Source organism: Hydra viridissima, unplaced genomic scaffold, assembly GCF_058129835.1.
Source record: "Hydra viridissima isolate aposymbiotic clone 2 unplaced genomic scaffold, HvirCarnegie_v1 scaffold_12, whole genome shotgun sequence".
NCBI lineage: Eukaryota > Metazoa > Cnidaria > Hydrozoa > Anthoathecata > Hydridae > Hydra > Hydra viridissima.
The window spans coordinates 4,100,785-4,113,986 of NW_028324311.1; the positions used below are offsets into that span (position 1 = coordinate 4,100,785).

The following is a 13,202-nucleotide window of genomic DNA, read 5'->3' on the forward strand; positions in this document are numbered from 1 at the left end:
TCAAAGCGCAAGTTTCGTCACAACAAATAAAATCAGCTACTCTCCTGATAACATAAAAATCGGATCCAATTTAAACACTTTAAAATCAACATCACACTTGGATTGAATTATTTGATGGATTTGAATGTGGATAACAGCATCGCCTCACTTTTAGGATTCACAAAAAGACAATTGGATCCTAATTCCGAATATGAGTCTGACGATGTTGTTAGAATTTCAAGCATCAACACGATCAGAATCCTCAACAACGTCATCGGGTCGGCTTACATCAACGGCTCCCAACTCAATTGCATCTACTCTTTTTATCCAGCTGTTGGTCCTGGGTTTAAAATCATCGAAAGACCCACTCATTTGGTTTACCTCCCTGTCAAAGTCCCAGAAATCTCCACAATGATCACTCGCGTTGTTGACCAAAATGGAAATTTGGTTGATTTTCGTGGAGAGGACATTACGATCCGTTATCACATTCGAGAAGTGAAATAAATATTTTTTCCCACATTTAAAAATGAGCAAATATGTTAGTGTTAAATTAAATGTGTCTCAGGGACAGATTGAAAAAATAAAAAAATCAATGATAGCAGGTAAACCTGTGAGCATCCGTATTTCAAAAGATGATTTTAACGGAAACGACATTTTACTTGTAACACAAAATCAACATCGAAAACTTTTGGACGCTCTCCATCGAGGAGTTGGAGTCACCATTAAAATGAGCAAAACCCAATTGGAACATAACGCAAATGTGAAAGGAGGATTTATTGGAGCTCTTCTACCTTTATTGGGTATGTTGGGTAGTACACTTGCAACAAGAGTAGTTCCAGCTCTTGCCACCGGATTGTTAGCAGGTGTAGGATCTTCTGCAGGTTCTGCTATGGTTGATAAAATTGCAGGAAGAGGTATCGTTTATTTGAAAAAGAATGGAAATGGAATGAAAATGGGAACGCACAGAGGAAACGGATTATTTTTAACACCCTGGCCTAAAGGAGGATCATTCAAAGACGGAGTTTACGTTAAAAGCGGAAGAGGATATGAATCTATCGGCGCTGGTTTGCTTCTCGGACCAAACTCTCCATTCTCAAGCATCCCTTTTTTAAATTTAATTTTGTAAAATATACAGTGAAAACTTTTTTAAAATGACTTAAATAAATTTTTTCTTGTTATAAAAAATGAGTATTACAGAACAAGAAGAATATGAGGAATTCTGTTACAGTGAACTACAGGAAATAATTAAACCCACTTTTGATCCAGAATTACACAGAATTGCTATACAATTCCACTATGATAATCACAAAAACAAAATTGATGAAAATTATCTTAATAAAATTAAAAAACTAAATACCTTACCCATTCATCACAATACTAAACTCTTACTACAACATGGATTTGAAGAACAACGACAAAAAGAACATAATCAATTAATAAGAGAAACACGAAGAGACCTTTTTCCATACTTGAAGAACAACCAAAACAAAGAATAAATTAACTAAGACATTCACAACCTTTTTTCATAATGTCATCTCATTATGAAAATGCGCAAAAATGGAAATGAGCCAGAACCCTTAAGTATAGAAAAGTATCAATGAGCCAGAACCCGCTTTTTATAGTAGTGTTATCTGTTGACGAGGTAGACAGTGAAAAATGAAATGGGATTTTATTATTCCAAATTTTTCAATGAGAAATGTTAGAAATTGAGTTTGATTTCTGTTTTGGTTTTCAAAACAAGAAACTTAAAAAAAAAAAGCTAGTTCAAATTATCGGATTTACGATTTCCGCTACAAAAAGATAGCGTAAATTTTTATCGGGTTTTTTCTCGCTTTAATTAGTGGAAATTACGAAAAAATATATTTATAATAGCAATCCGCTCATTTCAGCGGGTTTCAAATGAAATGGTCGTGAACTCCGATCGGAATGAGTTTTATAGTAGTGACCCATGGACTGTTAAAGGGTTAACAATTTTTGAATTAGGAAATATTTTCTGATGATAATCAAAATAAAAATTTCTGGAGATGTGTTGCAGGGTCTAAGAGAATGTTCCTGTGCACCTTGCTAAAGAAGTAATTTTTGCGCGTTGTGTAAGTGAAATGTTTTTTCGGAACCGAAAGTTTAAAATAACCATCGCATATAGGTTTCCCCTAAATCAAACAGTTCAAAATAAATCTGTATTTATACAATGAACAACACGACAAGAGTTTTTTTTAATTTTAAGTGTATTATATTTATCATGTATATCTCTGGTATAAATTTTATTCTAAAGTTCTAAAATGAAAGAATAAAAGTTACGTGCGGAACTTGTTCAAATGTTACAAATAACCGTCTATTATTTTCTGGTGCTTAAATGGCTTGGTGGATTGTAAAAGATAACAAAAAGATAAACAACTTCATATACTTACTTTATTATTATTTTAATTAAATTTTGATTTGAATGTGTAATGCTCTCTCAGTTAAGGACTAAAAATTAAGAATAAAAATAAAACATGAAAATAAAAACGCATTTTTTCAGTGAATATCTTTTCTAAAAAGGTTAAAAATGCTGTTCAAGTTTGTATTCATTTTTACTATTACTTAGAAAGTTTTCATAATTATTCTTAGCATCAATCTAGTTCAAACTTTTTTTTTTCTTTCTTGTAATTTTTCCACTGGAACTGGTGCATCTAAAACAGTTCTGATGAAACTTTTAAAAGCTTGAGTGTGACAAAAAATATTTAGTAAAATTTATGCCTGGAAAGTTTCTGCTTATTGCACTATCTCTAACTTAAAAGTTATTTTGAGTTATATAATAAGTGAAATATATATCGCTATATATCTGCCTTGCCATGACACTAGGTCAATATGATCATGATCATCAATATTTGCTTATGAATTAATTGAATACAGCAAATATTCTTCAATAAGCTTACTTGAGTACACATTTTCATTCATCTGTTAAAGTTTTCCAAATTACCAAACAATGTGTTTATTTGAAATACTGGATCAATTATTGACTTTACTTCAGGTATCAAAAATTTAGAAATCTTAATTATCTTCTGAAAATACTTCCCACATATACTACAGGATGGTTTAACTAAATAACTTTAACGTACTAACAAAGCATATAAATATTTATTAGATTGGTACAATTTATTTCAAATTTTTGATTGCTCTTGAACTGAGAAGAGGACCTGGCTTTTGAAAAGCAAGATCTTTTAAATCTAGCATAATTTCATTCATCATGCTTTTGGATCAGTTCGAACATAAACTTCATTTAAAATGGGACAGTTTTCTAGTTTTATTGAAAGGAATTTTATAACTGGAATGTTTTGAATTGTCTAATTTTACCTCAATCCACATTTGTTCCTTGAGTAACCCCTTCAAACTTTTCAATCAACAGCCTTAATATTGATTTGTTTTGTATGCAAGTGACAAATCCACTAAAATGGTCTTCCTGCTTTCTCTTATATCAAATGACTTGTATCTCCATAGCCACTGATAATAACTTTGGCCAATCTTTTTTCATTACAGTAGCAATTGTATTTTTAATATTGTTCATGACTTCACTGATGCAACATTTTTTGAATGACTATAGTGTTACTAGCCTAGGTAAGTAGAATTCAGTTCATAAATTTGAATTCATTCTGTAACTCTCCTTCCATTTGATATAAATCTAAAACTGTTTGGGCACATGAGTTTTTAAAGTTCTATTGATTTACAAAGTATCTTTTATGTATTAACCTTATATCCTGAAATACAGCACTCACCAGTGAAGCAGCATTACAATCTGATGCTCTATATCTGTCACATTCTCATGCAACATTTTAAAATGTCAATCTAATCTGAGGCTAAATAAATCCTTTGATTTGCTCATATATATTCATATTAGATTTGTCTGAATCAAAGTCTTGGTTCAAACCATTATTTAAAGGCAATTTTTGATTAAATGATTTCCTATATTTTTGTCACATGGTACCTACTATTTATATTTATTTAATCTATATTAAATGTATATATTAAATGATACTTTATCTACTAGATGACCAGTTACAAAAAGTTTCTCAATACTTGGGCCTGTATTTTATTAGTTGATAGAGATTGATGTTGAAACCATGACTTGACCTGTCTCTACAAATATAGATGTTAAAATCATGATTTGACCTGTCTCTACAAATATAGATGATTAAAGTGTTCTTTTAAAACCATCTAAGAAAAGTTTGATCAAAACTAGTGCATAAATGATTTAGAGTTTCAGGGTGAGAACAATTTTAAACAAATCTTTAAAATATCATATTTGTGGTTTCAAAAATTCATTTCTAACACTTTTGTACCTTTTTAGTAGTCTAATATAGTATCTTTTTTCAGTTGTGGATACAACCTTATGTAAAAGGGAAATGTTTTTTCAAAATCAAAAGTAGAAAACAACCAAAACTTACATCAAAGTTAACACAAACCTTAGACTTCAAAATAAATCTGCATATGTACAATGAACAGCACGGTAAGAGTTTTTTTTTTTACTCTTTAACAAGTGTAATTAAGCTCTTTCACTGAGTATTATTATTTCCCAAAGCACTGCCTATTTATATTCTAAAGGTATATTCTAAATAATATTAAATGATATTTTATCAGCAGATGACCAGTTGTGAAAAGTTTCAAAATACCCTGGGCCTGTATTATATTAGTTGCCAGAGGTTGATGTTGAAGCTATGATTTGATCCACTGCTACAAGTTTAGGCAATTAGGGTATTCTTTGTAAACCATCTAATGTAGTTTTGTGGTTTGGCTTTTTCTGTTTTTCAGCCTGAATTTTAAATAATAAATAAGCTTAAGGTAGTTCAAAGGCTAAAAATATTCAATTAAAATTTTGAATTTAATTTTTTTTTGAGATTCTGAAAAGAAAATGAGCATGATTTCCTTTTAAAGCAGAATCAAGTTTTTTATAGTGAAATTTTTAATTTATTTTCCAACTTCTATCTTATTGTAAAAAAATTTAATGTTTACATCAATTTTAAAAATTATGTTTTTATCACAATATCATGTGAATAACACAAAGAACAACAACCACTCAATAAAGTTTCTGAAAATCAAATTAACATTTACACAGAAATCTTATTTTCAGAAATAGAATTATATAAATTTGGCAAGCTCTTAGTGTTAATAGACATTTTAGAAATTTTTTAAGAACTTGGTTATTATGCTTTCATAGATTTTCAACCTTTTTTGCTTGCTTCAGTTACTTCTACCCAGACAATCATTTAGCTTATTTACAATCAATTCATGGTTTTCACAGGTGATTCTAATTGTTTTTATTCCTAAATGTAAACTTTCTTAAAGTTAAGATAATTGTATATTTTTCTTAAAAGGATATACTATTCAATGACTTTTTCAATGTTCACAAACTAAAAATTTTGGGATTTTTACTGGTTTATTTCTTCAAGAAAGGGATTGAGGCAAAAAATGGACAATTTATATAGGGTACATAAGAATGTGAAAACTTCTTAGACTGAATGATTTTAAAATATTTTGTTTAAAAGTGGTGCAAAATTATAAATTTTAAAGTTTAATATCTTCTGTTCCAATATAATTACTTTATATGGAAAAACTCCATGAAATAAAAGATCAAGAGGCAATAAAATAGGAAATTTGCGTATATTGGGATATAGCTGTGCTCTGCAAAAAATTATTCAAGAAATCATGGAGAACTACAAACAAAAAAAAAAAAAGGAATCAAAATTACCATATATACTAACACTTTTGAAACTGATGAGGATTTTTTGTTTTTAAAAAGAAAATTTTATTCTTGTTTATTACTTTTAATTTTAATTTTTGTTAGATAAATTAGATAGATAGTTAGATAAATAGGTCTTGTTAATTACTTTTTATAAGCATTTGCAAATGTTCTTCTAATTGTAACTACATTAAAGTTTAGTAATACCCCAGGCCCTAGAAAAGCAGCTTTAAGAGTGGTTAGGCTTTTTGATACGTAGTCAGGTTGGTGTAGAACAAAATGTTTCAAAAAGACGCAAAATGGGGCCAGATCACATGTCTGACTGGCTCTTTTTGACCTTCTATTATGCAACATATTAAATATAAAAAATAAGACTGATTATTTTGTGAATGCAGTATTAAAAATTTTTTTTGTGCACGACGCAAAAATGGTAAATATTTAAACATTGAAATTATTATCTTCATTTTGCTTATTAAATATTTAGTTCTGAAATTTTGTTATTTTATTTTGTTGTGTATTACTTATTATAAATATTTTCTGTGATTGTTTTTAATTCTTTTTCTTTCGTTCACCTGTATTTATTACATATTTAGATATTTGAGATAAGAATCTGGGAATTAACTTGGTATTCATTGATTGCAGTTCTCGGAGGGGTTGGGAATGGTATTGTAATGATAGTTATATTGTTGTCCAAAAATATCAATCGCAAATCATCGTTTAATGTTGCCATATTTTCGTTAGCACTCGCTGATTTTTTAATTTCTGTTTTTGGCTTACCCTCTTACATTTTGTCAACAAACTCCTTTCAAAGTCATTCTACTGGTAGAAATGGGGACTGGATGTGTAAACTATTAACTAGTTATTCCATACTGTTTTGGTTTCTAGATGCCTCAGTTTTCTTACTCGTTTACATTGCACTAGAGAGAAAAAAAGCAATTTTATATCCATACTCTTCGCTGGTGGAACCGAAGTCATTTAAGCGCAATCTGGCGGTGATAATTTTTATATATTTCCTAGCTTTTTTGGTTCAAGTTTTAAACGCAATCTTTAAAAAATATAAACCAGAACCAGATCCTTTGAAGTTTGGAAATTTTTGTAAATACGATCTTAAATATCCAATTTTTCTTCATATCATTGCATTTCTTTTGGACTCGTTAGTACCATTTATTGTTTTTGTCTGGTGTTTCTACAAAATATCTTGGACACTTAAAAAAATAAATGATTTCTTGGGATCAAGCCTGCAGATATATTCCGATAGAAACCATAAAACTGACGTCATTAAGGATCGCAAAGTAAACACAATAAAAACAATAAAAATAATTGCAGCTGCACTTTGTGTTTGTGTTTTGCCGAACCGTTTGCTTTATTTGGTCTCTCCTTTGAGTCTTAAATGGCCTTTTCTCAGTTGGAATCAATCTTTGTCACAGATATCAGTTTTGATGCGTTTTTCAAACTCTTTTATAAACCCCATGGTATATTGCCTACAAAGCAAGGAGTTCAGAAGACATTTTTTAATAGTTTTTTGCAAGCGGAAATTAGATGCGCCATTTGGTTATAGAAGGCTGCCTGGGATGACGTTTTGAGAATTCAGAGGATGGTTTCTATTTAAAAATTTCTTAACATTAAAACAAACGTTTTTTGCATATTTTACGTTATATGAAAAGTTTAAGAATTTAGTTAGAAGTGTTCAGCCACTGGGGAAAAACTCGTTCACTTTTGGAAATACCGTTTCACTTTTGAATTAAAGATGAAAATGTTTTGTGCAACAGCGTGTACGAATGCTTTTTTCTCAAGTAAATCTGCCAATTCGAACTTCTTTTTTTATTTACTTAAAAATATGAAATAAAGGGGTACAAGTCAAGTACAAAACTGTTTATTTATAGAGATGTTTTTGTCACTGCATTTTAAATCATTTTATTTGAGAACAAGTAATATTACTCAAAGTTCTTAATTGTTTGTTTTAAAAAATCTGATAAAAATTTGGAAAATCAATGTTATTGCTAACTAATGCTATTTTAATTTCTTTTAGAACTTCCAAAAAAGGGTTCTAACATGGTAATTGTGCTGTTGCCCTCGACTAATCAAAGCTTTTTCTTTCCCAAATGTTTTAACAATATTTGGCTGAAGATCCTCATCATTTATTACAGGTGATCTACGAAACATTTGTTCGAATTTTCGAATTTTTGCCACAGGTTTATGAAATTCAGTTGTCATTGATGGTACCAAACCTTCAGTCGATATTTGAATATTTTGAACTGTTACATAGTGAATACATGTAAGAATAAAAAAATTGTAGATGACTAATGGTATATTAGTTAAAACGAAAAAATTGGCTTTTACATTATAAATGTTTTGTTAAAATAAAAACCGACAACTTTTATCAACACGTTTTCTTCGTTTCTTTTGTAACGCAATCCATTGTTTAAAAATCCTGCGTTTCAACATGGCTGTAACACTGTTTTGTTTGCAACCATGCAACCATGTTGAAAAAAGGTCTGTTGTCGCTAATAATTACTTCGAGGATTCTATGAATCGCAAATATACCTCTCAACCGTTCATTTGTGTTTTCGGATCTTGCACTTTTCATGATTACTGTATCAATCCACTTTGAAAATGTGTCGCATACAATTAAAAACGTGTCCTAGGAATGGACCGGCATAATCGAGATGTATTCGACTCCATGGTCTGCATAAATATTTTTAATGGCGTATTGGCACACTTTTTGGGTTTCTTTGATGTATTTCACTATGTGAGCTCTACGTACAGTTTCTTTAATTGCCTTGTCCATGTCCACCAAAAGTTACTTCTTGCTAATGCTTTCATGCGCACTATTGCCCTGGATGGGCACTGTGTAACTCTTTAAGTATCATATCCTGTAATGACTTGGGTGTTACAACTCGGTTTTCCCACATAACTCCTTCACCTCCTAATTCGTACTTCCTTGCTGTATAAGGTTTAAACCCTGATTCATTAGGAAACTGTAATCCATTAAGGACACCATCTAGACTCGACCTACAATTTTATCTCGCACAGAATGGGTTTTCATGTCTTTGGCTGAAACTGGTGCGTTAGATAGTTCCATCATTAACTGAACTCTCTGTAACTGATAACTGCCTACTTTTTAACGGCAACCTGCTCATGCAGTCGGTATTTCCATGTGCAGTCCCATTCCGGTATTTTAAGCATTAGTTGTAATCTGAAAGAGCAACGCCCAACTCTGAGTTATTGCAGCGATCATGGTTAGAATAGGTTTTTCTTCAGCTAATAAACCTAATAAAGGTTTGTAATCCGTCACTAAAGTGAAAAATTCTCCACGTAAATAATGCAGCTTCTTTACGGCATCTATGGTGGGCAATGCTTCTTTCTCAATATGAGAGTAGTTTCGTTCAGCGGCAGATAATGTCCTGGAAATAAAAGTAATCGGTTTCTCACTATCATCAAATGTAGTATGGGCAAGTACAGCACCAATTCCATAAGGCAATGCGTCACATGGCAAGACTAGCTCCTCTTTTGGGTCGTAATTCGTTAATGATTTCGGAGAGCATAATTCTGCTTTAGTACTGTTAAAAGTAGTGCGTTCTTTAATTCCCCACCACCAGGGAAAGAGTCAATCTTCTTTAGTCAGTTGAATAAAAAGAAATATTCACAACAGATGGTATAACAACACCAATAGTAGCAGCTGAAATAAGTGATGGTAATTTTGCCAGAAGCATGCAAATATCAAGTAGACAGATGTACCAAAATGTTGTGTATTGCCTTGAAAGTTCTAAAATTTTAATTAAAATTATTTTTAAAGGGCGCGTGAACGCGTATGCACGCAATAAACGCGTCAAAGGTGCGCGTAAAAATAATTTTGTTAACTAATTTGAATTCTTTTATCCAAAAAAACTATTATTTTCAAATATAATATGCTTATTTACTATTTTTATTAAATTTTATTGAGTTTTTACCGTTTTTTTGATCATCCTGAGTTACTGTTCAATGGTTGTTTGATACTTTCGTTTTCGAAAAATCATTTCAATTTTGCATATTGTGCAAAAATTTAAGTTCTTTAGGTTTTGATTGGTTTTTTATCAGACGATTAATTTTCAGTCGTTAAATATTGATCGAAGTCGTTTTACGTAGAAGTCTTTTTACTACATCAGGGTTTGAACTTATTTATGCATAACCTAAATATCTGACAATTTAGATGTACAAAAAAAAGACGATGTTCAAACTAACTTAACAAATATAAATAATAGAAGTATGGGTACCATAAAATATTTTCCTATAAACTGCCCATCAAGAAGACAAAACAGTGATGGGACTTCTTAAAAGCTTGATGAGTTAACAAATCCTTTCTGGTCATTTATTGTAAAAATCTTTCTTTAATTTACTTAAGTTGCTAGTTATTAAAAGTAATTTAAAAAAGAAATAAAAAGAAGTTACTACCCAGCAAGCACACAACATTGAAGCAACGTTGAAATTACGTTGATCGACGGTAATCAACGTTATTTCAACGTTGTTTCAACGTCGTGTGCTTGCTGGGTAGTTATTAAAAGTAATTTAAAAGAGCAATAAAAAGAAAATATGTAAATTCAAATAAATTATTCAAAATAAGTTAAAAAGTAATTGAAAATGGGGCGCTATTTTACTTTCGCATACCCCCGCCCCCCTTATTTTTATTGCAGATTATGAAAGATCGTCGTTTAAAACGAAGAAAACGTATAATAAACGATACTTTTAGACCAACTTAACGTGCTCTAATTTCAGTCTGAAAAAATTAAAAACTCATACGAAAACGGTAATATTCGCCATTTTTTCAACGCGATGACGATTTTTAAAAAACCACATAAATATTACAGTTATAGACCTGGTTTTTTTTTTATGGTTTGGTTGTAGCATCATAATTTCCGCTACCATCAGCGTTAAAAGGAAGAATTCGAAATTACCAAAATAGATTTTTTTAGTTTTTTGATCAAAATTTAAACTTTGATTAAAATCTTTTTACTATTAAGCATAAAATGGCACTAGCTAGAAGACCTACCATGCTTGATTTTGATGGAATTACAATAACTGATTGGCCGTAGATTTAAAGGCAACACTAACGAGTGCATATGTTGGTGCAGAGAATTCGGGTTACTTTCTATAGCCATGACCTGTCCTCGATGTAATATTCAATGCAACGAACAAAGCTATAGTAGTAGTATTTATAGAAAGATTTGGCGTTGTACGAAAAAGCAATGCAAAAAAGCAATAAACATTCGAGTTGGAAGTTTCTTTGAACGATCCAAACTTCAATTATGGCAGATACTTGGAATTATGTATATTTGGACTCGAAACGCAGAAAAAAGTGGTGGGTTGTCGGTAAATGACATTCAAAAAGGTTTAGAAATCAGAGCCTGCAATACAATGATGGACTGGAACCAGTGTTGCAGAGACATTGCCGTGAACTACTTTGTCAACAACCGAAAGCTATGTTCGAAACCACAAATCATGACACGAAACCAGATTATTTGTCAGAGTTCATGTGGGCACAGCGTTTAAAAGAACAATCTTACTTTCATTCTTGGGATCAAGTTGCATATGATTATATAGTTTGATAACAGCAAGAAACACTTATAAATATAATACATTTATGAAAAGGAAAATTTATTTACTTTAACTTAATGTAAAGGAAGTAATGGAGAAGTAAAAATTATTGAATTGTTGATTTCTCCACTATTTCCTTCACAGCCATTTTAATGGCTTGTTAATTAAATTTTATAATTTTAAAAAGTTAAACAGCGGTGAAAACCACGTTCAGTTTCTAAACCAATTACTTTCACTATTTAAAGTCGTCATCGCGTTGAAAAAATGGCGAATATTAGCGTTTTCGTATGAGTTTTTAATTTTTTCAGATTGAAATTAGAGAACGTTAAGTTGGTCTAAAAGATTTGTTTCTTATACGTTTTCTTCGTTTTAAACGACGATCTTTCATAATCTGTAATAAAAATAGGGGGGCGGGGGTATGCGAAAGTAAAATAGCGCCCCATTTTCAACTACTTTTTAACTTATTTTGAATAATTTATTTGAAATTAGATCTTTCATAATCTGCAATAAAAACAGGGGGGTGCGAAAGTTAAATAACGCCGAAAATAGACTTAATTTAAATATCAATATTTACAGCAGCCTCCTTTAGCTTTGTAACATGCAATGACGCATCTAGGCATAGATTCAACCAATATCATACATGATTGACATTCTAGCATCTTGGTGGATTCTTGGTGCGCAAAAGTGTAAGATACTACTCTTCTTTCAGCCGTTTGATACACACTTGCGTTTTGCCATCACTGGAAATGCTATTGACCAGTCTTCTACAAACAAATCTAAGTTGCTTTACTTCTAGGGCCTGCCGAACCTTGGTGAAACACTTAGTATTAGTAGCTATATACAGTATTAGTAGCTATATACTTTAACTTCTTACGCATTTGTCTGATACACGAACTTTTTTTGCAACCTCTAGTTTGGCATGTTATTCGTTTTTAGTAAACCAACAAATTACCACTTTACTTTGTCTAACGCATGTTATTTACCCATTTTTGCAGTTTAACTACTAAGATTTACTAACTGGAATTGCAATCGCTGAAGCATTGTTTTTTATTTAAAAAAAAAAGGTTTTATTGCATCATTTATACATTACCCATTGATGATTTTAAAAAATAAATAAATAAAAAAATAAATTACATGTAAAAAGTATCCAATCTGACTAAACAACTAAATTGCTGGATTTGAAGAAACGCACCGTTTCTTTATAAACACATTACGCTTTTTAAACTCCGATAACATAAACTTCGATAAAGTTTACGTCAACCAATTGTTAATTAAACAGGTTTTGGTAATCAGCACTTAGCGTCTGCGTATCGTTTCATTTTCCGTATCCGTTATCAAAAGTGTTATCGGAATGACAAGAGTTTCGTTATATACCAAGATTTAAACTAATTTCAATACCGGTTAAAGTTTATTTACCGATATTTTGTCGTAATCATTCCGAAGACACTTTTTTTTTTTTTCCAGTATCATATCAGAATGATAACGATACGGAAATAAAGCAATACGCAGATCCTTAATCAGCACACAAAAAAAGAAAATCTCCATAGTTTTAAATTTACTTGAATAATACAATTTGTGCTTGCATGTAAATATAATGAAAAATACAATTTGCGCATGCGTCTAAATGTAATGAGTTTACATACAAAACTTACAAATGTTGATATAGTTAAGAAAAATTACTTGCCTAAATCGATGATGTTTGCTGGTCATCAAAAAACTAAAATCAATAGGTTAATAATTTCTATAAGGTAAACAAAAGCCTATGAATAGCAACCAACACAAATACTTAACAACTAAATAAAAAAAAAAAGTGTGGAACGGCCAATAATACATAAATTTTGGCTTTTTGAAAACAAAGTTCTTTTGCTTCGGTTGGCGGGATTTTTTCAGTTTTTAAAATGAAAAGCATTTAATTCGATTCAAGTACAAACACTTTCTA

The 13,202-nt window shown here is 30.8% G+C and overlaps 2 protein-coding genes and 1 pseudogene across 6 annotated transcripts in view; 1 reads left to right on the plus strand and 2 right to left on the minus strand.

Annotated features, from left to right (window-relative positions):
* Positions 1–12,567, minus strand: part of LOC145193862 (type-1 angiotensin II receptor B-like) — a 67,749-nt gene extending 55,182 nt beyond the window's left edge. Inside the window, exon 1 of the mRNA XM_090068707.1 lies at positions 12,398–12,567. The gene's annotated coding sequence lies outside the window, so the exon portion shown is untranslated. The remainder of the gene's footprint in view (positions 1–12,397) is intronic.
* Positions 1–13,202, minus strand: part of LOC149880836 (uncharacterized) — a 331,517-nt pseudogene that overhangs the window by 307,064 nt on the left and 11,251 nt on the right.
* Positions 1,872–8,076, plus strand: LOC149880857 (galanin receptor 2a-like). 5 transcript variants are annotated; one of them, XM_090068703.1, is made up of 3 exons: positions 1,872–2,069; positions 4,330–4,462; positions 6,286–7,674. In XM_090068703.1, exons 2-3 carry the CDS (start codon positions 4,451–4,453, stop codon positions 7,273–7,275), a joined length of 1,002 nt encoding a protein of 333 aa, XP_089924829.1. In that variant the 5' UTR covers positions 1,872–2,069; positions 4,330–4,450; the 3' UTR covers positions 7,276–7,674. The 5 variants fall into 5 exon arrangements, 4 of the variants coding, with proteins under 4 accessions (XP_089924829.1, XP_089924831.1, XP_089924828.1 ...); XM_090068705.1 differs by lacking the exons at positions 1,872–2,069; positions 6,286–7,674 and adding exons at positions 2,076–2,989; positions 7,722–8,076; XM_090068702.1 differs by lacking the exon at positions 1,872–2,069 and adding an exon at positions 2,076–4,220.